This window comes from Melampsora larici-populina (assembly GCF_000204055.1).
Source record: "Melampsora larici-populina 98AG31 unplaced genomic scaffold MELLAscaffold_31, whole genome shotgun sequence".
Classification (NCBI taxonomy): domain Eukaryota; kingdom Fungi; phylum Basidiomycota; class Pucciniomycetes; order Pucciniales; family Melampsoraceae; genus Melampsora; species Melampsora laricis-populina.
In genome coordinates, this window is record NW_006768795.1 from 14767 (window position 1) to 42588 (window position 27822).

Genomic DNA, 27822 nt, shown 5'->3' on the forward strand with positions numbered 1-27822 from the left:
GGAATGGATCTCGACTGTCAAAGAAAGCTAAAATGCCTCAGAACCCTAACCGCTGTTTGATCATGTGAAAGGTATGTGACATACACGATCTCTGAGGAATCACAGTTTCTGACACTTGATTTGCTCACTCACATCATATTCCCTTCTGAATCTGATGCTGATGTTCTTGGTATGTAGGTGGGGAAGAGTGGAGGATCCTTTTGGTGTGACTCAAAATAAAGAGCATCAGCACCACCAGGTATTGTTTCCCTTCTTTCAACCATCAAGCTGTTCTAAGTATGCTTTCACATCAAAAAGTTGATTTTCTTGAAACCTTGTGATCCCAAATTATCAAGAATTTGTTCTTAAATGTTCAGATGTATATGGGTACATCTTCTCAAAAGTCTTTCAATTAAAGAAACCCCATCCTTTCTGTTTAACAAGTCTCCAAGGTTTTCATCTACACCCAGATCAAACTTTTCAAGCTGCTTATATTCCACAAAAAAACAACTCTTATATATGTACATTCAGTTTCCCTGATTTTTCAAATATCCAAGTACACACATCAGACTTTCCTACCTCTGACTAGGTATGAATCATCAACTTAATCAAATTACCTTTTCTCAAGTATAAATAACTTACAAAAATCAATTTGATTCTGGTTTCTAATGATTTGAACCATACTTGAAAAAAACCACAATCTAAAGCAAGATAACCCAATCAAAAAAAACCTTTAATTTTGATTTTCATCTTACAAAACCTTCACAAAAAAAAAATACAAAATAATAATCAATAACCAAATTCAAATTTACACTCATCTAAAATATAAAGCTATTGATCCTTGATGATACAAAAATTCAATCAAGTTGATCATAATGATAATGCATACTCATAATTCTTTTATCAACCAAAATCTCCAAACTCATTCAAACCAATTGTAAACCAAAGAAAACACTCAAGGATTAGGTACATTCTTAGGTGTGTCTTTTCTAGAACTTTTCCGTTCATTAGTTCCTCCTATCCCAGCTAAAGCCATCCCCAACCTTCTTCTAGCCCCAGCCGATTCTTCAGTTCCCCTAGCTCTAGGATTAGTAGTACTAGTCGCAGCACTTTTCGTCTCGTTTGTAGAACGAGTTTCGGTGGGTGGTGTACTCGTACCAAGTGTTGGGGTAGACGGTTGGTTTCGTTTAGAAGGGTTCGGTCGTGAAGTTGATGAAGATCCTTTGGGATACGGTTTCTTACTACTAGGTTTTCCTTCTTGAGATAAGTTTGGATTGGGTTGATGAAGATTAACTTCTTGGTTTCCTACTTTTGAAGTCTTAAAACTTTCAGTTGAGACAGGTACCGAGCCTGATCCACTAGGTTTGAGCAAGATTTCTTTGGGTCTTGAGACGATCTTCATCGGAATCGGTTTAGGATTATTGGATCCTGAAGGATCTGTTATGGGTTTACTTTGGGAGGCTTGATCGATGGCTCTTTTACCTCGTTTGGGTTTCGAAGGAGCTGTTTGAGGTTTAGGTTCTACTGGATCTATAACTGATGGTTTTGGAACACTAGATGTTCCCGTTGATTTAGGTACATTAGATGTCGTAGGATTACCTTTAGATGGTTTAAAGGAAGAAGGAACGGGTCTTGATTTAGATGGTTTAGTAGTAAGAGGAAGAGATTGATGATTCGAACTAGTTGGTGCTCGTTTGATAAGCTGATGAGGAGGTAAATCGTGTGGGTCTTTAATAGAAGAAACTTTGGAAGCTGAAGTAGTAGTTGTATTGCGTTGTTGTAGTTTTTGAGCCGTTGTGGCTTCTTGTGCTGATTTTCTTAGTGATCGTAAGTGTTGGATTAAGGGTGTGATTTTGGGAATTTCTAGTTTGGTTGAATCTTCAGTTAGATTGGATTGGTTTGAATCATCTTCTGTTTCTTGATTTAAAGGTGATTCAAGTTTTTTAAGAAAAAGTTGATAATCTTGAGCTAAGAAAAAAGAATTTTTCAAAAAAAAAAAAAATCAAAATTCAGTTAACAGTTTTCGAGGGGTTTTTTTTTCGTTGAAGATTAGTTGATAGAGTTTTTTTTCTTACAAGAATCAATGGTTCCACAACGTGGATCTAGTTTTTTGACTTGGGTTGGAATCTTTTGAAATGGTGCGAATTCGATTTTAGGTACAGTAATATTACCTATCACAAACAAACAGAGAAAAAAGTATCTTATCAATCATGATGTAAAATGAAAAGAAAGATAAAGAAAGATAAAGTATAAAATTTACCTCTACTATCACGAAAAGCTTGTTGAGCATAACCATGATGAAATTCAACTAAATCTTCAACACTTGAAAAATAAAGATAAGCTCTTGAAGGTAAATCGATTTTTCCTTTACTATAAACCAGATCCAACAATCGAAGATCAGTTCATATTCTTCTAAATAAATAAAAAAAGAGTTGAAGGTGAAATGAAGGTGATATTAACTTTTGTCTTAGTTTACCAGGAATAAACGATTTATAAGTAACTAAACATTTAGCAGGTGTAGATTCGTTGATAGGATCGATCCAAGGTGAAAGAGTTTTCCAGAATACTTCTTCGGGTAAAGCTGGTGGTAAATGTCGAATGACTACTTTGTTTCTTTCTGTCATTTTTTGATTGATAGTTGATTTTGTGGGTTGAGTGATTCGGATGATGAAGAGAACTCAGGACAGACCTGCCAAGACTCGAGAGTCAAAAGGAACCGAGAAGTCCCTCTCAAAACCCATGATCTCATTCACATACTTCTTCCTCAAACCTCAACACATTGCGACTTCAAGTTCTGGCTCAGCCAACTTTCCAGACTCATACTGTAAATCAACTCAACTTCATCCTCTTGATCGAATCCTGTGGACATCATACAAGAATTGAAATCAATAATAACCAACGATACTGGCCCCAAAATGAATACCAACCCAACAATGGATGGTCTGTCCCAACCCATTCCGAACACATACTAAAGAAATCTTTCTCACATGTATGTTTGTTTTATGAATCAGTTAAACCATCAATCCAATCACCAAACAAATCACTCAAAGAAATTTCCAAACCAACTGAACCCACGAATTGTAAACATCAACCTAAACCATTATGGACAGAAGAATCAAATTTGATAAAACATATGAACGTTTCACTTGAATGTATTGAATCTGGATCAAGATTACCTTTTAATTTGATTTCGTTTTGTTCTTTTTGTAAATCTGGAATTGGGATTAAATTGATTTGTTTGAATTGTGGTGGTTGTTTTTGTTATTTTAAAAAAACAAATCATACTACTACAAACAATCATTCAAAACTTAATAGGTGTTATGAACTTCATCATAAAAAGAATTCGAAATGTTTACTTGGTATGGTTCTGATTTGGTTTCTTGCATTGCGGTTTGGAATACTAATTGAATGGGGTTTGTTTTTGGGGTTGGAATAGGTCTTGATATGGTTTGTCGAGAGTTTATTTGTTTGGTTTGTGGTGATGTGATTAGACCTGATGATTCAGAATTAAAAGTGATTAGTAGTCAGTCGGTTTCTTTTTCCGCATATATCTTACTACCATCTAATCAGATTTGGTTTCTTAATTTTTTTATAGAAAAGTTATTCTCGATCAAGAAACCTTCTTTACCTAGTTGTCTAAGTCGAACTACTCAACATATCTTTCGTAAGTCTATCATCATGACTTTCTAACTTACATTTGATCATCAGACCTTCAACTGATCTTTAAGCTTTTAACTTTGGGTCTATCTAGCTCCTCGTGGTTTCTCCAACTTGGGAAAATCATGTTACATGAATGCGATCTTACAAATCTTACTACGTATCCCTGAATTCCAATGTTATTTATTAATGGATCATCATAATCGAGATCGACAACATCCATCAGACGAAGATCCATTATGTTGTACATGTGAATTAGTGAATTTACTTCAAGGTACAGTTTCAGGTGATCGGTTTAAAGAAATCACTCCGGTTGGATTCCTTTATACACTTTGGATGAATTCAGGTGATGGTGAAGATTTTGCTGGGTACAAAGAAGGTGATGCTCATGAATGTTTATTAGCTTGTAAGTCATTTCTCCAACCAATCATTAATTTTAAACCGATTAGAAATTCATGGGTCGGTTCATTAAATTAATTAGGTTTAAATCAAATTCATTCAACCACTCAAGGTTCAAATCCATTAGATACTACTTGTCATTGTCCAATTCATCTTTTGTTTAGATGTGAATTGAAAAGTGAATTGATTTGTGGGAATTGTAATTCCACTAGTCATAAAGTCGATCCAATCTTAGATTTATCACTCGAAATCGCTCATTTAACTCATCTAGATCAACTTAGATTAGTAGATTGTTTAGAAAGGTTAGTCCTACAGCTTCTTATTGATCCTTTGTTGGCTTTGGATTGATTGATGGATGGATCGTTGGCAGTTTTACTACTAAAGAAGCTTTGAAAGAGAAGTGTTATACTTGTGCTGAATGTCAGATGGCATCACCAGTCACGACAAAATCACTAAAAATTTCCAAACTACCCCACATTCTTTGTATTCAATTAAAAGTAAGTCATCAAAAAGAATTGTGATGGGGTTTTGCATTTGCTGATTTTTTTTCTCTCTCTCCCTCTTTTGCTTAGAGGTTTGAACATCAAGTTCAAGGTAATTCTGTAAAATTAGATCGATTTGTTCAGTTTCCACTTATGTTAGATATGAAACCTTATACTGTGAATCCTAGGAATCCAAATGATCCTGATCAATCTGGATAGTAAGTATCTTTTTGGCTGTTTTTTTGAATATTTCGTACTCGAATGAACTGATTTTGATTGAAACTTATTTTGATCAACAGTTTTTATAAATTGACAGGTATTGTAAGTAGGCTTTACATCTTCTTATCATCACTTTTCTTTGTGCAAGATCACTTTGATATGTGAAACGGTCAAGATGAAATACCTAAAAGAAATCTTTGAAATTAACTCTTTGTGACTTTTGTGATGTTTAGGTTCGTCATCAAGGAAGTGCAACTTCTGGACACTATCAAGTGATTGTTTGTCAAGACGAATTAGTTTGTTGATTTTCCATTCCAATTTATTTATTTTATAATTCAAATCTTTAAAAGTATTGGAAAGACTAATCAATTTTGATGTGTGTTTTGTTTTCTTTGGATTGGACTTTTTGTTTTCTTTCTTCGGTTTTAGTATTTTTCTTTTAGTGATGCTAATGTAACTGTTATGAGATTAAAAGATGTATTAGCAGTAGAAGCTTATATTTTGGTTTATACATCTGTTTCTAATTAAATTGATTTGTGGGTTTTTTTTTGGATTATTCATCAATTTAATATCTTAATTATATTAGATGGGTTTAGGATAAAAACGGGATAGAAAGGTTTGTGAAAATTGTAATAAAATAGATTGGCTTTGAAGTGTAATAAGATTCTCAAGAAAATTTTGATTAATTTTACTGAATTGGGATGATGCGAAGGGATGTTTTCGGTTTGAAGAATGATGTTGATTTAATTGTTGTTGATCATATGTAAGTAATTGAATATGGGCGGTGAGGTTATATGGTACACCAAACTTCTTGAGCTGATGAATTGCTCACATTCACAGACTATAGCTGTGGTGCTCACTAATTATTGGCCGGGGTTCAAGGTTGATTAAAAAGTGTCTAGAGATTTTTTAACACTTTGACCTCCCAGCCCTTCAATTTTTTTTTGAAAAATTCAAAACTCTTGCAATGTATTTCTCAGGTGTAGCTATTCAATGGTATTTTCAAAATTCAATTTTGTTTAAGCTGCATTTTCATGTAGGGTCAGGGACAGCTACTTTTTATTTCTAACTTGAAAGCTCGCGAATTCCACATGTGTGGGATTACATGCATTGCCGTTTGTCCAATCCCATGTGTGCTGAGCGTGTGGCTTGCGATCCAGAGGTCCAAACGTTCAATGATGATGGTCTTATGTTAAGTTACTCTATCCCAATCATTTACTCATTTAAACTGTGGGATATGTTATTTCGTACTCAAGGTATTTCTTTGAGGAAAGAGCAAGTTTTGTAAAAAAAAAAATGCCACGGTGAAGGTCCCCTTAACACACAAGTCTAAGAAACCCCATACGGTCAATGTAAATAAGATGATACATACTAACAAGTCCGATCCATCATCACAGCTAAGCGTGATGTGGCAAACACAGAATCTGTCAAACAAAACAGGTCTCATGTAGTCGGGGACTCGTGGCTTTCCACTTTGAGAAAGTGCCCATAAAGTGCAAACTTCACCAACCAAAAGGTGATTTGTGATGTGGTGGCTACAGGATCAGTCAAACAAACTGTGATTGCTTTCCACTTCGAGCAAAGTGCTCATAATTATTAACAGGCAACCCTGCAACACTGTGATATGCGGTTAAATAAGGTGAAATATCGAACCAAGACAAAAATTGTATTGGCGGATGTAGGTTAGGGAAAATCGGTTTTCACAAGGCGGCTTTTCTAATCTATAGGTGCATTCCAGGGTCCTACCGGGTCTGTTTCTATCTGTTTTTGCAACGACCATGTACAGCAGGGTTTGTCTTGCTTAGCAGTGATTTCAGTCAGAGTAATCCGCATGGGTCTCGTCAACCGGAATTTGGACCCTAAAGGTATCTATTTTTCCGCAACTGACTGAGTCGATACTTAGGTGTGACTCCCATATAAGACTGCTCTTCTAAACTTACGTACTCATCAGATCTTTCTTCCTGTTCTTCCGCTATCAATCTGATCAATAAACTTCAGAAATTCAACACCTGATCTCGTTCTGTCAAATATGTTCTACAAACAAACAAACCCTATGATTTTCCTTTCGCTCATGTTTCTGCTCTTAGGAAATCTCGGCTCGCACGTCTTTGCAAATGCTGGTTCTATAGAATGCAACTATTCTTGGGAAACACCAACACCTATAAATAATAATCAACATAGTCAGTCTAATAGAAGTTTCCTTCTGTCTATGTAGATTTTCATTTTTTTTTCTCAAAACCAATCGTATGATTTTCATTGATTATCTTACTGATCCAAATAATTTGAATACTTTCCTTCCAAAAACTCTTACGATCGAAGAGTGTATTTCGGAAGATGCTCAAGGAACCAGACGCATCTGGTTTTGTAAAACATGTCATAGGGGAGACAACAAAAAACCTTGTACGAAAGGCATTTCTCATTCTGAATTCTGAATCGATAAGTAAATTTAAATGAATCAAAGAACCGAGGGCTTACGTTTTGATTTGTTGAAATATCTTATAGCTGCTAAGGACTGTGTTGGACCTCAGAAATTGACCACCAATGGATCATTTGATTGTCCAGGGGGTATGTCAGTGAATGCATATACCTCACCAAACAGACCTATTTGTTGAGTCAATTTGAATCTTACCCGCTCAGAGAAAACTCTCTGGACTGTTCACTTCGGTTCTTGAAAGATTGAAATGCTTACTAATGCTTTGAAAACGTTGGGATCTGTTGATTGGATGTTTTTGAACAAAAGTTTGTTTTACTTCCAACGCACAATACGTCCAGGAGGTTTACAAGTGTAAAGAACGTCATCTTAACCAGCGTAAGTTTACCTTCAATTAATTGTGATCATCTATATGGTTTTAACTTATTACTGATGCCTAATTTCCATGGATCAAACCTTGATGATGTTGCATACGGATTTAGAATGTCCTACGGACCAATGTACGGAACAAAAAACATGAAACAAGATGTTTGTCATCCTTCAAAACCAGCATAACACCCTCAATACCCGTGTATATAGTCAAATGTAGTTATTATCTGTCCATGATGGTGTTATGAACTTTAAAAATCTTGCTCTTTACAATTTTTGATTTCCTCATCCTTGAGAAAAATTCAATGCAAATGTTTTTCTTTCTTTTTGTTCCTCCTTCCTCTTTTCTCCCTTTTTCTGTTCGCCTTGAAAACTTTGGCGATGTCCTTTGGACCAATGTACGCAACAAAAACAATCAAAGAAGATGTCTGTCTTGATCCTTCAAAACCAGTTCATCATCAGCCATGAGGAGCCTCTTTGGCAAATAGCCACTGTCATTCATGACTATGGTTTCAGTATAGTAGCAAAGTGGTACAATTATATTGCGATGGCCCTTGACCTGGGAGGGAGGGAACAGAAATGAACCAAAAAGAATGAATAGGTATATCTTGCAAAGGTGGATCAAGGAGATCCTAATCTAACAAAGTCCCTCTTGGCAAGCAAGTCTGCAAGGGACTGATGGGTCACCCACAAACAATGGTGTGTGAGCAAGAAACTTGTGGTTGTAGAATTTCCCAACCCATCATAACTTCTTACCCTACAGATTAACAGTCTTTGGACTAAAAAAAGGTCTTGTGAACCTGATCAACCTACACATTCTGGTTCTTTGGATCCTCTCTCTTGGTTTCAGAAGACTACAGAAAGACTAAAAAATGGGTTCACATTTAATGTCTCAGCTTGCCTGGTGTGAGATTTTGACAGGTTTGACAGCTTTCTAGGAGATTTTGAATTGCAAACTCCAGCCTTTCATTTCTCTGCAATCATTGCAACAAAACACACAGCTAGATACATGAATTTATGCAGGTTGAGCAGGCACACAGGACCCTTCTTTGGTATAAAGATTGTTTATTTGAAGGGTAATAGGTATGGTGGGTCAAAAAAATCCCCAGCCAAATGTTTCTTGCTCATACACCAAATTATGTGGATAACCCATATTCAGTACCTCTTTTGCAGTCTTGCTTGTCAAGAGGGACTTTTTTAGCTTAGATTCAGAAGGAAAGCTCACAAACAAGGTTGTGCAAGTGAGAGATGCCACTTGAACAGGCAAATGAAGCGGCAAGCCTAAGGACAGCAGAAGGCATTGAGGTTGGATATTTGCCTTGGGGGAGGCAATGAAGTGGCAATGGGATTTTGCTGATCTTTTGTGGACAGATAGAAGACAGGACAGGCATTTCTGGTTCAAGCAAATTCACAGTTAACTATAGATGTGGTAACCGTACACTAGGCACAGGATGTTGAGCAAAGGTGTTGGTATTGATTAACCTCTTCATGATTGATGTCGTACCAAGAGTTCATGCCATATCATGGCAACTTTGGTCAGGGCCTGCAAGACAAATATTATGTTTCTCATGTGGAACACTGTTGCAGCAAGCTGTGAAGCATACCAATAATATGTTGGAGGCAAGCGCACAGCCAGGATCAATACTGAGATCAACATGACACTGTACTATGTGGTGGCTGGGCGCCAAGGACCTAGTTTCTATATGCAATCATAGACACCATCAATTAATGGACCATTTGCTGATGAATCAGTACCTACCTGCCAAACAGTTGTCTCACAACACCTCCACTGTGATGTATCAGAAACATGAGATTTTCCCCAAGTCTGAGACCATGACCAAGTACAACAGGGTCTAAATAGTTTAACATATGTTCAAACCCACAGGTGTCTCTTTGATGCCTGGCCACTCACTTTCTTCCTGTCATGTGAGGAGTCAGTAATTGTTGGGCTGACTATTCACTGGAAAGGTGAAGAGTAGTCAATATATTGCTGGTGGGATGGCTGAGTGGTCCTTCTGAAGACCCTACTGAGCTTGGGTTGATATTACCACTTCACAAGCCTGCAATACTTTATACTCTGAGGAATCAGAGGTGCCACAGGGTACTTTAGACTTGCTGATGAGGTGCCCTATGTATGTTCCAAGCTTGTTCTGTTAGCTGGTATTCCCACAAGCTCAGAACACCACTTGAGGTTCTACAAGAACCTGAATAAGATGGAACTAAGATGATCAAAGTACAACAGTATCACTTTACTCAATATTCTTGACATAAAATCCAGTAAGTTGTGAATTGGATTTGTGTAATGATATGAAGTTGGTTCCTCTTCAAAAGTGTGAAGAGGAAGGGTTTGTATACTCTAAGACCTATGCATCAACTTGTGGTGGGCACATTGGTGTGTTTTTCTATGGGTTAGGTTTCAACTTTACTATTGAGTTATAGTTAAGTCTTAATTCTTAAGTGAATCTTCATACTGAGCAATGAGGTGTAATACTTATGGTTTTAAACAAGTTGCATATCTTTACATATTTATTACATATATTTATATGTGTGTTTGTTGGTCCGTGATCCTGTACACAGGGCTCAGGGCTGACATGTAATATGTTGCAGCAGGCTCTGGGGAACACGCACTTTTGGCAGGGCTTTCATTGAGCTACATAGATATATTATGGGTGGTCTGATTGTTTTCAAGCAAAGCCTGTTTTAGAATGGCAACAAACATGAAGTGGACAGGACAGATTCCCTTCTATTACCTCTCCAGGAAAGATGATGTGGTAATTATGTGTCATATCCTGAGTTGATCCTCCTCTTGACTAACATATACCTCATTTCCTTTCTAGGGCTGATTTCAAGAAACCAATGTAGAAGGGGTGTGAATTTATATTTCACTAGTGTCATTTAGCTGATAATTGAAAGGGATCATGACTATTGTGAATTGTGGTTCAAAGTTGTATATAGTCTTTTGAGGACCCCAAAAAGCTCCCCTTGAACCTACCAACGTGTTTGGTATGATTTGAGTGGTCAAGATTTGGTCATGTTACCGACCAAACTGGTATGAAAATGGTTTGTTAGTCTTTCATGTTACAGACATGCCCGGTATGATTTTTGAAATCTCATCTTCATACCAACATTTTTGGCACTAAATGGCACCAAAACATAGTGTTGTAGCCCGGGGCTCACTTTGGGTACTGAAATGTTACCGACCAATTTGGTATGAAAGCTCCAAAAGTCCGTGATTTTTGGGTATAAAAATTCTCAAATCCGGGGTTGATGTTGGTTGGTTCAGGGGGAGCTTTCCGGGGTCCTATTTTTTGTATATAGTTTGTTTGTTTGTTTTTTACAGCACCAACCTGGCAAAAGAATCTACATAGGGCTTTTTTCACCACCAAAAAACAACCCAACAAAGTTTATAAGAAAACTATATATGTGTTACTATATAACTGTGGTACTCAAAGCTACATATGTACATCAATATAGTTTGCATATATACTTTTTTTTGGCAGAAAAAAACAATTATACTTTTGGCCTTGTTTTCCCTGCCTAAAAAAGTATGTAGCAAAAAGTATGTATGCATACATCTTGCTTTGAGTATCAAACTATGAGTACCACAAATATATAGTTGGATTGACTTTTAAGAAAGGTCTCAAGGCCAATGTGACAGGAAAAGAGACCTATGTATTTACGTTTGGAGATAGCAATGTATGCACATACATACAAACTTTGGCAGAAACATTGTTAATTTATTCTATTTGCAAGAATTTCATGACATTGAGAGTGTCATTTTCTCAAACGCTGAATAGAAATAGTAAAAAAGGGTTTACTCCTGTTCTTCCGAGCAATCTTCACCTTGCAATTCATCTTCTTCATTTCCTCCATTGCTGCTATCAGTAGTACTATTCCCACTTTGACCTGCACCTTCACCGCTACCAGTGTTTTGGTCGTTTTGGTAGCCACTAGGACTACCTCCACTTCCACCACCACCACTGTTTTGGTCGATTTCATTGTTTTTATTGCTCAGGTCTGGACCACCTCCACCACCTCCACTTTTGTGATCAAGTCCATCATTGTGATCACTCGTAGAGCCATCAGCACTACTTCCACCTCCACCACTACCGCTGTTTTGGCTTCCACCGCTTTGATCACCCGTATAACCGGTGGTACTACTTGCACCTCCACCGCCAAGGTTGAACCCAATGTTTTCATCATTGGTACTTCCACTTGTAACATCGCCACCTGGACCGTATCCTGAAGGAGTTTTTGAAGTGGTATCTTGAGTTTGATTGTGGTTTGTTGTAAGTGGTTTGTTTTGGTCAAGGCCCGAGTTCCCTGCTGCTTCAGGGACAAAACCAAAGCTTGCAAAGAGTCAGTCTTGATGGATTGATCAATTAATCAGAAGAAGACTTATTACATGAATTTAGATCTTCTATATTTCCTTCTGGATTATTTGAATCATAATGATGATTAGTAACATTTTTCTTTCCGTTGATATTTGTTTCTGTTGTAGACCAAGTCTGGATTGAAGGTTTTCCATTGCCCAATGAAAAACCACTTGGAAGTAAATCTCCTAAAATATTTCCTAGATTTCCAAAACCTTCTGGTAAACCTATATTCCATGGATTCAATTTTTTTGAGCTTGAGGATGAGGTTTGACCTGATGATCCCAAGTTACCAAATTGTAGTCCAGCTATTGAATGAGTAAAATTTGTAGAGATTGAAAGGTGTGATAGTCAGTATCTTACTTTTCTTCACAATCAAGATGCACTTCAGATGAGGAAATCTCATACATAGTTGAGGTATAGCGTCTCCATTTGTTTGAGAATCAATTGGATTAAAAGGTTGAGTTGAGTTATTTTTCTTTCCATTGATGTTGGTCTGTACAGTAGTGAGTCCTTGGACAGAAGGCTTTTGACTCGAATTGGAAGGAGAAGAATTTGATACTCCAAACAAACTTGAAAGCAATTCATCAGATTGAGGAATAGGACTCGCAGAACACAAAATAAAACCATATAGAAATAGTATACCTATCCTTATAGGTGTATATAGGATTGATATGGTATGTAGATTTTTAAATAAATGTACAGTGTCCATGATTTTAAATGACTGTTACCTTATGTCCTGCAAGGTATATAGAATTTTTGAAATGAAGTATTCAAGAATCCAAAGGATTCTAATCAAAAGTAAATAACAACTAGTTTCCTCAAATAATAGTTAAATACGAATAATATATCTCAGACGTGATCAAAAAGATAAGTAAGGAAGTGGAAGTGTTGATCGGTGATGGGCAGACAGGAGTGTTGAGCTTTTCGTTTATATTTTCAATAACAGAGATGTGAAGCAATTGCTGACTGTTTCAACGAAGTTGTGTCCTCGACATCACATGGTCTCATTCAATTCTCAGCGACCTCATTGTTCGGAAAGGTTTCACTGCCTCCCTGCCCCAATAATGTGAACCACGGAGGATTACATAGTCTATAGAACCTTTTTGTGGTTTCTGCATCGGTGTTTACTTGAGCTAAGTTCTGGACGTGATATACATCAAGGAACTCGTTTTGGTCGAACATCTAGAGTGCATTATCATAGCTTCTCAAACCCCTTTCGCACATTTTGACATACGACTTTGCACATGAAATGATAAGACATTCATGCCCAAGGGCCGCCTCCCAAGACAGGGGAAAGTCACAACAATTGATCGTTCAACGCAGGCTACATTATCAGAATCAGGAAAAACAATCTCAGCTTGTAAATTTTTAGTGACGATTTTTGAATTGCCTTAAGTTCTTGGACACCAATCATATAATTCACCTTTGAAAATTGAATACAAGATGTTCACGGCATCTGGACTTCACTATGTAGTATGATCTGGTTATGATCTGGAATACTCATAACCTTGATACACAGGTTATCCATTCTACTCTTATTTACTATCGGAGGAGTCTGAAGGACCGTGTAAAAGGAAAAAAACTGATATATATCAGCATAACACTTGATCTATAATCTCAAAACTCTTGGTAGTGTTCCACAGCTTGCGAAGGTACAATGAGTTCCATTCGCGAGTGGGGAGGTGGAGTGACAGATTCAGAAGGGGGATTTCACACTTGTGGGAGATGTGACATCTCCTTCAAGGATGAATTTGGAAGACGAGGATAGTGGGAAAATTTTCCTCTTCCCACTTGCTCCCAAATTCATTCCCCCGGCTGAATCTTGTCAATCCGGCAAGGAATATTTTGCAAATCTCTTCTTTCTCAGAATTTTCAAAGTTTTTTACTTAAATCCTTCTCACTCTCTCATAGTCTTAATCTTCTAAACTTGGTTGTTCTTGTCAAGTCCGTCGAATGAATGTGGAGGAAACTTAAACCCAAGAATTCTTTAGTCAACTTCAAGTCACAGAAGATGTTAGATTTAGCAAGGCAAGAAGAGGAGAAGAAGATGATTCATGCGCTTAAACTCAAGGAGCAAGCAGATGAACGAGAAAGAAGAGCGGGGTCAAGGGATCCGATGTCAAGCAATACTATTGCGGGCTCGCCCCTCAAAAATCAGATTGAGGACTCGAATGATGGAGTTGAAGGGTCTGGGGTGAAAGAGATGGAGGAAGGTGGTTTTGAGGATAGAGATGGCTCGGGAGGGGAGATGGATGAGATAAGCTCGTCGGTAGAGGAGGATGGTAAGGAGGGTGCTGGGAAAGGAAAGAAGAAGAGTACAAAGAAGAACAAGAAGAAGTCAAAAGGCGGGAAAGGAGTTACCTTGTCAAGCCCTTTAAATGAAGATAGGAGTATTAAAGGGAGGAAAGAGCTTTATGGTGGTCTGATTGACAATGATCACAGTGAGTTTCCCTTTATTCATGATTTGATTTCCTTGTCGAATATATACATTTCTCTGTTCTCTTTATCGGGTTAAAACAATGATGAGCTGGGAGATGAGTACTGCAGCTGGTTAGCTCCTCTCTACACGACTTGTTGTAGCTATTGAGCTCCAAGCCCTGGCTCATTAGAGCATATCAATCCACTCGCTCTCTCAAGAGTAGCAGCGTCTCGCTCCTCCCCATTCAAATCCAACCACCGTGATGTGTCCGGTTAGATCTGCTTAACCTCGAAGGTTGGTCAGCGTTGGTTTATGCAGAATATGGAAGAGAGGTAGTAGCTTACTGAGCTCCCCGTTTGACTGAAGACATACTCCATGAGAGTGGATCTTCCTAACTCAATGATTGGATTGAGGATAAAGATAGAGCTGGCGAAGACGTAATAGCTAGTTGTCTTCGATGTGCGCTTATGGTAGATAGCCAATAGCCATTCCTTTCATTATTGTCAAGCTTCCAGTTTATAACATTCTTGAGTTTCGACTACCTCCTGTTACTTGATTGAACTTCAAACTAAGCTTTGGGTCCGAAGTCGTGGGTTACTAATGAGTGTTGGGCTGTACGCTACTTTAGTAGGCTCGTTAGGTCAAGCAAAGGCGTCGAACAGCAACCCCATAACGGCGCTGGAGTCCCAGAAGAGCGGTTTCGACGTGTCCGTGAGCCAAACGACAATGGTGAACGATGGTCGCCCGCTAGTAGAACGCTTAGTTGACGCCATCGACCATCTTGACATGCAAGCTATACTGCTTTTACGGAAAGAGATGGTAGAGGAAGAGAGGTTAAAGAAAAACCAGGAAGAGGTGTCGAAGAAGGAGAAGCTGGAGGTGAAAGAGGAGAGGAAGAGAGATAAGTTGTTCAAGAAATTTAAAAAGAAGAAGGGTACTCAAAGTAAAGTATGTAGCGCTACATACTTTTCGCTACATACGTTTTTTGGCGGGGACAAAGAAAAAAATATACTTTTGGCCTCGTCTTCCCCGCCAAAAAAAGTATATAGCAAAAAGTATGTACACGTACATACTTACTTTGAGTACCCTTAAGGAAGAAGAGTTGAAGAAGAAAGAAGAGGAAGCGAAGAGATCTAAAGGAAAGAACAAGAGAAAGAGGCCTTGCTCACCCTCCGAGTCTAGCGACAGTTCTTCCTCTTCGAGCTCTAGTAGCTCAGGGAGCTCAACCTCGTCGTCATCCAAAGAAGGCCAAGACTCAGTGTCAGAGTCTTCAGGGTCATCCTCCTCATCCTCCGGTTCATCGAGCTTGTCAAGCTCATCGTCAGACTCGGACGAAGAAGCAGAATTGGTTTTGAAAAAGAATGTTGAATTTGAATTTAACAAGATACCGGGTTTAGATCTGCCGGATCTCCCGGAGCATTGGGACAGAGGATTTAAGAAGCTCAAACGTTATGTCCCTCTGTAGGTGTTCAAGAGATCATACATTGAGGCGCACAACTCCACCGTCGACGATGGCTCCAAGAAGAGGAAACGACCTTCCCGTTCGACTTCTGAAAGAGACCTAGAGCGCCAAATGACCTTCGGAGAGTTCATCTTAGCGTGTGACCTGGAGGCTAGATATGCTAGCGAGTTGTATGGTCACGAGGCTTACGCGAAGTATATCCGTCAACACAAGGAAGTAGTAAACAACCTATTAGTGAGGTACAAGTGTTGGATGATTGGGTTGCGATACCATCTAGCAATTAGGTCACTTATCTTCAGGAAACGTTCAAAATGTGTCTATCGGAAGAAGAAGAACGGGAAGAAAGGGAAGAAGGTGGAGAAAGTACTCTTACCTGAAGGAGTCCAAGAGGAAGCTGTTCGACGAGCTCGCTGGGATGCGGAGACGGCGGGCGATTTGAAGTATGAAGAAAATCATTATGCCCCGGGCCAACCCAAGCATGGGTTCGATTTTCATACTGGCCAACAAGTTGTTTCTCATCAAGCGGTGGCTAGTTCTTCCAAACAGAGCTCAGAGTATCAATATGGAGAAAGAGGAGGTGGAGGTAGTGGTTCGGCTGGGAAGCCATTCAAGAAAAAGAGGGGTGGAAATAGGGGGCATGGAAATGGAGGAGGGGGGTTTCAGTAAAGAAACTCGTCATCTCAAGGCTTTCAAGGAGGACAACCTTACGTGCCCTATTATGCTCAGTACACTCAGCAATACCCGCAGAACAACGCGTATGCAGGTCCTAGCGGCCAGGATTGGGTTGCCCATGGGCAACAGCATGCTAATAAGCATCCAGGCAACCAGAAAGGGAAGCAGAAAGCCCAAAATGGAGGTCCTTGGTGAGCAGTCAGTCTTAAAAATTGACAATCGAGATGACTTACTGACAGGTTTGAAATCTCCAGTGGTCTGTGTGACGATGGATGAATTGGTTTGATTCGGATTGTTTACGGTTGTCTTGACTTCATCCACCTATGCGTGTCAAAATTGTTTAAATTCTTGCCTGGGCGTAAATTTGTTCACATGTTTTGTCATTCTCTTGTATGTTGATCCTAAGATTTGAACGTTTTCCTGTCTCGAGAGAAGTAGTAGGCAGTGATGAAATTGTGGAATGAGTCCTGAAATAAAAACTGTTCTATTTTCTTGGTCTTCATCTGGTGATTTAGGACAGCCCAAAAGGTCCCAGAATCTGGGTTCTAGATCAGTTGAGGTTGAGTGAATCGATGAGAGGAACGCCTTCTGCAGTCGTAGAAGCGAGAGCTGCAGACGTAGAAGTTGAAACGTTAGTTCATCCTGAGACTTTTGCTGTAGCAGTGAACCGAGGACTCGCGGAGGTTGTTCTGAACTTGGATCATCAAGAAGCATTGAACCAAGATAGTGCGAGCAGAGAGGGAAGGTAATGATGCATGCTCAGATGATTCGGATGATTCATAATATGAGGAGAGGAAGAAACCAGTGTTACCTCTGAAAGACCGGAAGATATTTAAGGTGAAGGATGCGAGTAGATGGCCAGCAAGGGTGAAGTGTAATATGGTCATTGGAAAGTGGAAGTTTCTGATGGAGAGGGCAGGATTGAAAGACGACATACCTTACATTGTAGACGGCTTTGTAGACGGTTTTTGCTTAGGCATCCCACCGCATACGGTAGGTGACATGAAGTGGTTCACACCTGAGAATCATGCTTCTGCTCTAGACGCGAAAGACCAGATAGAGAAAACGCTGGCTAAGGAACATGCAGCAGGTCGTATCATTGGTCCTTTTACTCACCAGGAGTTGTACAAAGAATTCGGTTTCTTTTGATCTAATCCGATGGGTAGCGCGGTGAATGGAGACGGTTTGGTTAGGCTTATAAACGATCTCTCTTATCCAAAGAAAGATGGAAACATACCTTTGGTGAACTCTTTTGTCGACAAGAGGAACTATGAAACCACCTGGGACGATTTCAAGACGGTCGCAAAGTTCTTCAGAGTGAATCCAGGGGAGTGAGAAATGGTGGTGTTTGACTGGGCGAAGGCGTACAGGCAGCTGCCAGTTCACCACAGTCAGAGAAGGTACTTAATTATTATGGACTTCTGAGGTAGGTTGTGGATTGTCCTAGCGGTTGGTTTTGGAGGGGTGGCAAGTTGCGGTGTTTTCGGTGCACCGGCAGACACTTGGAAACAAATAATGATTGTTGAACTCGGGTTCCCTGCCATCTTCCGATGGGTAGACGATAACCTGCTGTTCAGACGACCAGGAAAGAAAGAATCACTAGAAGATGTCACCCGTTTGAGTAACTCGATGGGAGTAGACACAAACCCGGTGAAGAATCACGAATTCGATATTGAGCAGAAATTCTTGGGGTTTATCTGGAATGGAAGACACCATACGGTATGACTCCCGGCGGAAAAGTTAGAAGAGAGACTAGGACAAGTGAAGGAATTCCTGAAGGAGGAAGAATCCTGGTCGTACTCACAGGTGGAAAAGTTTGTAGGAAGGATGTGTCATACTGTCCATATAGTTCCGCACATGGCAGCATACCTGAATTCCATGTATTGCTGGAAGAAGTCTTGGAACAACCATCAGGCAAAGAGGAAGGCGCCGGTGGACGTTCTGGAAGATCTCAGGGAATGGAGGGATTGCTTACAAGGATTTGAGGCTTGCCGTATTGTTCCAAACCCGGTTCCCTAAGAGGTAGGGTGGGTGGGCGACGCAGCCTCATCCTTTGGGTGAGTTTGGTCCCGAACAAGGGTCAGAGTTCAAGTATTAATGAATCTCCTTGTCCTTTACTTTACAGCATAGGAGTGCTGGTTGGCGATTTCTGGGCCTGCTTCAAGTTCGTGAAAACTTGGGAAGTACTGGGCAGACGAGAGCACAAGCGCAGGATAGCTTGGGCGGAGACCGTAGCTATCCGCCTCGGGCTGTTAGTGCTGACAAAGTTAACGAAGGTAGAGGGTCGTCGGTTCTGGGTCCACACGGATAATACGACAACAGAGCATGCAATCCGTAAGCGAAAGTCTAAAGATAAAGATGTCAATGAGGAATGGAAAGTTATACAGAGACTGCTTATGGAACTGGGCTGTAACCACAGCCCCCAATCACAAGTCACTGGCAGGCCAGTGCCTCCCACCGACCCTAGCAAGTTATGAGCAAGTTATGAGAAAGTTATGAAATGGATATCAAATGGATAACATCCATCGATTGAGAATTTGTTGAGAAGTGGTTGGGAGACCACCAAAATTGAGATGATGTCATACAGCATCATAAACCTGTACAAACCTGCTCCTGTATTTCCCCACCAAGAATATATAGTTTATTAACCTTTGTGACATAAATTGACTGAGTTATTGAGGTTTGAAAAAAAAATCACGGACAAAAATACTATTTTTGTACTATACCTAAGAATTGATTCTGGAATATCTTCCAGCTTCATCAATATACATACACAAGAAAATTGATATTCCTTTTCAAAACATGTTTCTCCACATTTTTGTCCCCTAAAGCCTTCCTGTATGGGCAGTATTTCTACATGTAATTCCTGAATGTGTCTGCAAGTTTGATTTTCTGAAGTTCTTTGCCCCAAGAAAAAATTTGAGGGAACATATTGCCAAAATCATTCTGAATTTGATTGATGTACATGTAGATGGTATTTGACAAAAATTTCTGCCATAAACTTTGCCATATTCTGCCTAGAAACAAAGAATCAATCAAATTGTTGACTGCTCATGTACACACCACAATTACATATAGAAATACTGCCCATACAGGAAGGTTCTAGGGGACAAAAATGTGGAGAAACATGTTTTCAAAAGGAATATCAATTTTTTTGTGTATGTATATTGATGAAGCTGGAAGATATTCCAGAATCAATTCTTAGGTATAGTCCAAAAATAGTATTTTTTGTCTGTGATTTTTTTTCAAACCTCAATAACTCAGTCAATTTATGCCACAAAGGTTAATAAACTATATATTCTTGGTGGGGAAATACAGGAGCAGGTTTGTACAGGTTTATGATGCTGTATGACATCATCTCAATTTTGGTGGCATGACATATTTTGCTGGTAACTGACCCAAAACATCTTGATAGCAGATGGATGTTATGCTGAAAACCAATTGAAGTTTTGTTGAAAACATTTTGGAGACATCGGATGTACTGGCCTGCCAGTGACCAGTAGTTGGGGGCTGTGAACATAAAGCAGAAACGTGTAACGTCGAAAGACAACAAGGCGGACAGTCTCTCTAGGGGGACCCTTGAAGAAAATCTTTTCTGGTGGAAAGAAGTTTTGATTGAGGTTCCTACAGATCTCTGTCCCCTTCTTTTCCAATTTACGCCCGTCCAATCATCTTAAGTGCACGATGGGGAAGAAGAAGAGATCAAGCATGTCAACTGACGGTCAAAAATCAAAAAAGGAGGAAGATGACTTAACAAAAATAACCAAACCTTTCGGATCCTTCAAAAAAGACGCATTTGGGATAGATAGATCGGATTCGGATGTGATTCAGCAGCATTTCTTAAGAGGCTCTTGGAAAGATGGGACCCTCAAACATTACAACTCTGGGGTAGTAAAACTGATGCGATTCACAGATGTAAAGAAGGTGGATAAGACTCTGTTGCTACCAATCTTGTCGGAGGTCCTCCTTGGCTTTGTGGTCTGGGCGTCTAAAAAGAACAAAAACTTAGTAGATGATGATGAATCGGTCAAGTCAACTACCTTGAAATCTTACATCGCTGGGTTGAAGGCTTGGCATCGATTCCATCGGAGACCATATCCTTTGGATCAAGACGACACGGTTTCGCTATTGATTAGAGCCTCTGAAGCAGTCGAACAAGAACTGAAGACGCAAGAGAAGTTAAAACCACCGGTATTAGTGTCAGATTTAGCAATCTTAAGAGAACTTGTTGATTTAACGTACGAGAAAGACGCGGTAATCTATGCGATTGCTCTGGTAGCCTTTTGGGGTACCGCTCGACTGGGAGAGTTGGTGTCGGATGATCCAGGGAAGCGGATGCCGATTTGGGGAGATGTCTTGTGGGGACCAAAGGATTCTTATGCCAAGATCGCGATTCATGGAGCGAAGACAGCAAAGCATGGTGAAATCCAATACATCTACCTGCCTCGACAGAAATCCAAACTCGATCCGGTTAGAGCATTGCGAGTACTCTTTGACTTCAGAACTAGAAAGTCAACTGATCCGGTGTTTGGTTTTGCAAGTGAAGAAGATGGAAGAATCATCCTCTTCAAGAAGAGTTTTGTTATTAAGGAGCTACGCAGACTGTGGAATGGGTGTAGATCTGAGAAAGACCAACTCTTGTTCGGCCACTCGTTCCGGATTGGTGGTGCCTCCCTCTGATGGAATTTGGGGGCGACTCGTGAAGAGGTGAAGATCCATGGAAGATGGGCTTCAGATGCGTATAAGATCTACTTGAGGAAGTTTAGCAACAAGGAAATGAAGGAGACGGCCAATTGGTTGATAGTAAATCAGTTAGATGACTTCGTCGACAACTGATTCATAGAGTTGTCCGAGTAAATCATACCTCTTGGAGTTTTTGTTGGTTGTCCCAGTTGGATGCTTCTAATGCTGTTGTTAGGTTGACACGAGGTGGATATGCCGAAGTGACTTCATGCAATCAAAGAACTTTTCGAAAGGTTACGGAACATGTGAGAGTTCAGATTAATAGATTGTTAATTTGGAGTTTGACATGTGAGATCTGTAAGTGTGGTGGATTTAGAGTTTGTTGAAATTCAATAGCAAGGGTGCTGAGAGTATAGAGCGGATGACATTCATAGGTCATTCTATTCTCCGTATCCTTTAATTAAATGACTGAGTGAGACAGTAAGATTGTGAAACTATGCTCGAGGTGGGGGGGTTCGTTTGAGTTTGACTTCTCAAGGCTCACGGCTCGAGGCTTCGTGAGTTCAGGGGGTTGAGAAGTCTATTCTTCTCTAGCCTGTTCTTGCCCCGTAGGAAGAGTTCTAGGATGGGTGGTCTCCACCCATACTAGATCCCTCCTCCTACGGAGCTACCCCCACACCACGCCCATGGTTTATTGGCCTCAGGAAAGGCAGTAAGCTAGAAGCAGTAGAACATGTTAGGGAATAGTTTACTTTTCATCTCAAAGTTAATAGTTAACTCTGACTGTGGAAGCATCAGAGTTCCTTCTATGCCTTATTCAACAATAGAACTTGCCTCCCACGTAAGAGAATGGATCCTTGATTTTTGCAAGATAATAGCTGCAATCACCATATCAGGATGCCTTGTAGCAGGTACATATGTACTTTTGAGAATATCATGTCCACTTCATTTTTGGGGTTTAAAGATGTTGAAAAGTCAGGCAGTCAAACTTCAAGTATGTATTTCAAGTGTCAATATGTTCAAAATAATAAGAGTCACAATCTAGCCATGATAGCAGATTCCGCTACATCTTACAAAAGACAGGCACAAAAAACACGTAGTCTTTGCTTTGTTAAGCAACCTCAATCTCGAATTCCAGTACAATCATTGATCATTCTCTGTTTCATCTTCATAGTCACTCTTACTACCTCCAAGTCCACCGTTACCACTGTTCATATCAGCCGCATAGCCAGCGGCCGGTCCACCGGGTCCACCACCGTCACTTCCGAGTTTATCGCTGCCACTGCCACCAGGACCGTCTCCACTCGGGCTGTATCCTGAGGGACTGTTTGATAGGGAATTGGGACTTCCCGAATGAGTGTTAAGTGAATCTGGAGTTCCTGAAAGATAGTTTGACGAGCCATACGGAATTTCTGAAAGGCTATTTGATGGGGAATATGAGCTTTCTGAAAGACTGTTTGAAGGTGTATATGGAGTTCCTGATAGACTGTTTGAGGATGAGTTTGTAGCTTGAGGGTAGTTTGTTGGATATGATCCATCTGGTTCCATGCTCAAGCTTCCTGCTGCTTAGTCACCAACAAGGATTTTTTTTGGAAAAAATCAGTTTAGTTGAATTTTTTGATTTTTGATTGAACGAAAGTTAATTACGTGAATTGCTCCCATCTTGTTTTCCGCCTGGGTTATTTGAATCATAATGATGCTTTGTAACATTTTTCTTTCCATTGATGTTGGTTTCTACTGTAGACCAAGATTGAATTGAAGGTTTCCCATTTCCTGGGAATGATATGGAACTACTGCCTAATAAAGTTTCTAACAACTTTCCAAGGTTACCAAAGGTATCACCAAATGACCCAGTCATTGAATTGTAATTTCCTGATCCTGATCCAGAAGGTGAGGATGGTAGACCTGGTGACTTTTCAGTTTCGAGTCCATCAACTTATGGAAGGAAAATAGACAACATTCATAAAGAACAAAAGAATTGAGTCAGTGTCTTGGTTTTCTTGACAGGCAAAAAGTTATTTATGGTCCGAAATCTTCATACATGGTTGGGGGGTAATCTCTTCATTCATTTGAGGATTGACTGGAGTACTCGAGTTGAATGGTTGAGTAGATTTGCTTTTCTTTCCGTTAATGTTGGTCTCTACAGTGGAAAACCCTTGAGCAGATGGATTTATTCCTTGAGGATTCAAAAGACTTGGTCCTGAAGTAGACAAAGAAGCTAGACCTCCCAGCGAAGTTGAATTATTAGGAATCGGGCTCGAAGAACATAAGATTGAAACATATAGAGATAATACACCCATCTTCAAAGGTGCATATTTGGGAGTAGTATATCTAGTACGTAAAATTTCAAGTGGATTGAAAGTATCCATGGGTTCTGAATGTTCTGATAAATATATATCTTACAAGGTTCGATAATAAATAATAAATAGAGGACGAATGAAATCACCAGGACTTCAACCAAATATATTTTTTCAAGATAAAAATTGAATAATTTCTTTTAATCTTAATTGATTTTGAAGGAATCAAATAATATAAATATGGATGTGATCAGAAAGTAAGGGAAATTGAGACGGTCAAGATATCGGAAGATGATGAGGGAGTGGACATGAGTTTTTTGAAAATGGGATGTGTTTATAAATCGAAAAAGTAAACCAAATCGAGAGCGTCTCAATGAGGTTCCATCCTCGTCGACCACACATCGCCACATTCCTCAGTTCGTCAGCGAGCCCATTATTCGGAAAAGTTTTGATGCCTCCTTGCATCAAGACGTACAAACTGATGGAAAGTGTACCAAAAAGTTCGAATTTCAACGAAGCGAGCCAGTTAATCGTATTCAGAATTGTTCACCCTCAACGAAGGAATTTGTCATCAGGTTGGAATATAATCGTTTAATTTTGCTCTTCGGCCTTGATGAAACCCACATAATCCTTTGCTCGAGGTCGAATAGGTCGTAGCGATCAAAATGACACCCACCACATGGACTCGGATAGCTCTTACATACTGAATTTGCCTCATGGAAGGGCACTGTTTCGAACCTTTGCATCGAGGCACCTTCGAACCTCCTCCTGAGACCACTAGTTGTTCATCAAGAACATCAGAGAGAGAAGTGTTCTACACCGGTAGGGTAGCAGTCCTTTTCCCTGGTCAAACTCATATCAAAAAGTTGTAACATGATTTAAACGCGGTATACATAGCCTTTGGTTCCCAATTACAGGAGACTCGAGTATCTACAGTGCAATTTGGCATGGTGAAAATCCAGGTGCATCACTCCTTAAGTGGGGTGCAACTTTTAATACTGCAATCATGTGAAAAAACAATATTCATATGGAACTGATAACAGATCAGCATGTCCATTTGATTTAATGATCCTTTCTGGTTTTTCAACTCCAATTTGTGATAAATCCTCACCCGGGATTGAGTTGCAAATGAGCAAGACATTTAGCTAAAGATTGGAATCAGTCATGAAGACAGGCTAATGGACATATATCTTTTGCAAAATATCAAATATTAAGTACCAGATTATGGTTGGGTCAAGTTAAAAAAACTGCAAAATGAAAGTTGATAGATTGTAAAAATATGATTTGAAATGATGAGGAAGGACATTGTGATTATGCTTGATGATTTGAAACCCTAGACTAAGGAGAGGTACAATCCAAAGATTTTAGGTTTATTTCCAAGGTATGGAATAATAACTCAGACACAATTGTTGATAGGTAGAGGTGAGAACAGCAGTTCCAAAGGGGGAGAGAGATTGGGACTTGTAGATGGCAATTGTCCCTTGGAATCTTTGGGGTAAAGTTGAGTCAATTCAGCCCAGTCAATTATATATGACAATGAATATTTTGTTCAGTTTTTGAGGTGCATGTATAAAGCTTGATCCTTGATCCCAGAATGATGAGTTTGCTTGTTAATTTTGCCTTTGTACCAATTTGTACCCTAACCTTGTTTCATCATTCATTGGCTTCATATATGTGACTGTCAAAAGCTGGTTGTAGCTATACTGGTCTGAGGGGTCTGGAGTGGGAGGTCTGTCATCAAATCAAAGGAGACTTGATGATCATGCAAAATCCAAAAACTCTGATAAATTTCAGCAAGGAACTTGATCAAAAATCTTAAAGATCTCATTTTGCAAGATGATAGCTGTGATCACTTTGACAAGCTGCTTTTTAGCAGGTGTGCAGTTTATAGAACATGTCCACTTCATTTTCAGGGTACAAAGATAGCAAAAAGCCAGCAAAGTATGTTGAAGTTCAGTAAATATATACATGATAATAAATAAAAGTTACAATATAGCCACCATACTTTGATAGATTCTAGTACATCTTACAATAGAAATAATTGAAAAAACACATGTTTTGCTTTGTTGAGCAATCTCAATCTAAGATCTCATCACTATGATTCATGATTCCCTTCTTCATTGTGATACCTATTGTTACTGCCTACCACTATGCACCACTGTTTATACTACCTGTAATGAAGGATTTTTTGATGTGGCATCTGGTTGTCCTGTGATACTTGATGGGGTATATGGAGTTCCTGATTGACTGTTTGACGTGCTATATTGATTTCCTGATTGACTGTTTGACGTGCCATATTGATTTCCTAATTGACTGTTTGATGTGCTATATTGATTTCCTGATTGACTGTTTGAGGGGTTAGAGGTAGTTCCTGAAAGACTGTTCAAGGAGGGATTTGAAGTTTGAGTGTGGTATGTTGGAGTTGATCCTAACTGATCATAGCCCGAGTTTCCTACTGCTTGGTCAACAAGAAGGAGAATTAGCAAAAAAGTCAGTTTTGTTTAGATTTTGATCATTGATCAAAAGAAAATCAATTACATGAATTGCTTCCGCCTTGGTTTCCTCCTAGAGTGGTTGAACCATAATTACCTCGAGTATTTGATGTAGACCAAGATGGAGTTGAAGGGTTTCCATTTCCAGATGATGATACGGAATTACCACCTAATATATCTTCAACCAAACTTGCAAGTTTGCTAAAAGTATCACCTAGTGAGCCAGTCATGGGATTGGATGTTCCTGATCCTGACCCAGATCCAGATAACCCTAATCCTAAACCCAACCCCAACCCCAAACCCAATTCTAATTGTGACTTTGGTCCAGATTCAGTTCCAGTTATTACTTCTGGTCCTATCCCTAATCCTACTGGTGTGGCTGGGGTTGAGTATGAGGATGTCAGGTTTGGTGATTTTCCGGTTTGGAGTCCATCAACTTATGGAAGGAAAAAAATAAAGTTTAAAAGTACGGATGAATCTTGTTAGTATCTCAACTTTGCAAGGCAAAAATGGTTTCATGACAAGACAACGGCATACCTGCTAGGGTGGTAAGATCTGAATTTGTTTTATCACTTGAACTACTTGGATTGAATGGCTTGGTCTCTACATTGGTATAGCCTTTGACAGCTTGAGTTGTCCCTTGAGGATTGGTAACGCTTAGGTCAGGAGTAGTAGAAGCAGGTGATCCTCCAAACGGAGTTGATAGACTAGGAATTGGGCTTGAAGAACATAAGATGGCACCGTATAGAAATAATACACCCATTTTCATAGGAGCATAATTGTTAGATTTGGTACGTAGAATGTCAAGTAGATGAAATGTATCCATTGCTCCTGTATGTCTTGATAGGTTTATATTCTAAAAGGTCTAAGGATAAATGATAAAATAAAAGTCAAATGGAATCTCCAGGAATTCAATCAAATCTAAATTTTAAAAGATAAATATTAAATAATTTCTTTGAATCTTAAAGATTTTTCAAAGAAATTAAATAATATATATATATGAAGGTGATCAGGAAGCAAGTGTGTCTACAATGATGAAGCTCTTGAAGGATGATGAGGGAGAGAACATGTTTTTTTCTGAAAAAATGGTGTCCTTATATACCAAAAACTTGAGCAAACCGAGAGTGTCTTAGCCTACTGACAAGACATCGCCATATTCGTCAACTTGTCAGCGACTCCGATTCTTTGGCAAAAGTTTTAATGCTTCCCTGCATCAAAAACCAAAAGAGAGTCTGACATGTTTGACTTCCAATGAAGCCAGCTAATGAATCACATTTAAGTTTTTCACCCTTTAACGAGGGAATCTCTCCTTTGGTTACCAACAAATAGAACTCGTTATTCGACTAGATAAGACCTACAAAACTCTTCGCTCAAGGTACATACAGCCATTCCGATATTGCTTGTCGCACCTGTTTGAAAAAGAAAAAGTTTGTGAGCTTGAAACCTAAGTTTTAACCGGCTAAAACCTGGAATTTGGCTGTATTGCCTTGAATTACAGCCAAGTTTGAAGTTTTATTGAGTAAAAACAGGTAAAAACTTAGGTCTCACTTTTTCTTTTTCAAACCGGAGCGACAAGCAATATCGGAATGGCTGTAGAACAGGTCGTAGCGAAAATAATGACGTACACTACATGGCCTCGAGGCTCGGATAGCTCTTACCTACTAAACTTGGCTTACAAAAGGATACTGCTTCGGACCTTTATCAGGCATACCTTCAAAGCTACGCTGAAACCACTCGCTCTTCGTCAAGATCATCATATAGGGGGTTTCTTCACCGGTAGGGTAGCAACCTTTTCCTTGGTCAAACTCTGACCAAAGTCTTTAGAAACTCGAATTGAACCTCCTATATTCATTTACTCATAGCAGTGTGCACGGTGCAGATTGGC

The 27822-nt window shown here is 39.4% G+C and overlaps 6 protein-coding genes across 6 annotated transcripts; 2 read left to right on the top strand and 4 right to left on the bottom strand.

Annotated features, from left to right (window-relative positions):
• Positions 1-692: 692 nt before the first annotated feature.
• On the bottom strand, positions 693-2645 carry MELLADRAFT_78386 (uncharacterized protein; the record flags this gene model as incomplete). The annotated part of the gene is made up of 4 exons (XM_007412619.1): positions 693-1947; positions 2055-2150; positions 2240-2349; positions 2440-2645. The coding sequence occupies 4 exons, from the start codon at positions 2601-2603 to the stop codon at positions 935-937; spliced, it is 1383 nt and encodes a 460-aa protein (XP_007412681.1).
• A 452-nt stretch (positions 2646-3097) lies between these two features.
• On the top strand, positions 3098-5370 carry MELLADRAFT_117128 (putative ubiquitin C-terminal hydrolase Ubp8; the record flags this gene model as incomplete). Its single annotated transcript, XM_007412449.1, has 10 exons — positions 3098-3338; positions 3416-3502; positions 3575-3643; positions 3731-4042; positions 4118-4337; positions 4406-4532; positions 4608-4735; positions 4817-4838; positions 4970-5032; positions 5166-5370. 10 exons carry the CDS (start codon positions 3113-3115, stop codon positions 5262-5264), a joined length of 1353 nt encoding a protein of 450 aa, XP_007412511.1.
• A 1395-nt stretch (positions 5371-6765) lies between these two features.
• MELLADRAFT_123877 (uncharacterized protein) lies at positions 6766-7687 on the top strand (the record flags this gene model as incomplete). The annotated part of the gene is made up of 5 exons (XM_007412450.1): positions 6766-6916; positions 7056-7136; positions 7239-7343; positions 7477-7545; positions 7650-7687. 5 exons carry the CDS (start codon positions 6766-6768, stop codon positions 7685-7687), a joined length of 444 nt encoding a protein of 147 aa, XP_007412512.1.
• A 3663-nt stretch (positions 7688-11350) lies between these two features.
• MELLADRAFT_89545 (uncharacterized protein) lies at positions 11351-12341 on the bottom strand (the record flags this gene model as incomplete). The annotated part of the gene is made up of 4 exons (XM_007412618.1): positions 11351-11865; positions 11942-12217; positions 12273-12276; positions 12318-12341. The coding sequence occupies 4 exons, from the start codon at positions 12339-12341 to the stop codon at positions 11351-11353; spliced, it is 819 nt and encodes a 272-aa protein (XP_007412680.1).
• Positions 12342-22291: 9950 nt separating this feature from the next.
• On the bottom strand, positions 22292-23517 carry MELLADRAFT_89546 (uncharacterized protein; the record flags this gene model as incomplete). The annotated part of the gene is made up of 3 exons (XM_007412617.1): positions 22292-22713; positions 22796-23083; positions 23190-23517. The coding sequence occupies 3 exons, from the start codon at positions 23515-23517 to the stop codon at positions 22292-22294; spliced, it is 1038 nt and encodes a 345-aa protein (XP_007412679.1).
• Positions 23518-25607: 2090 nt separating this feature from the next.
• MELLADRAFT_89547 (uncharacterized protein) lies at positions 25608-26763 on the bottom strand (the record flags this gene model as incomplete). Its single annotated transcript, XM_007412616.1, has 3 exons — positions 25608-25903; positions 25984-26373; positions 26475-26763. The coding sequence occupies 3 exons, from the start codon at positions 26761-26763 to the stop codon at positions 25608-25610; spliced, it is 975 nt and encodes a 324-aa protein (XP_007412678.1).
• Positions 26764-27822: the final 1059 nt, after the last annotated feature.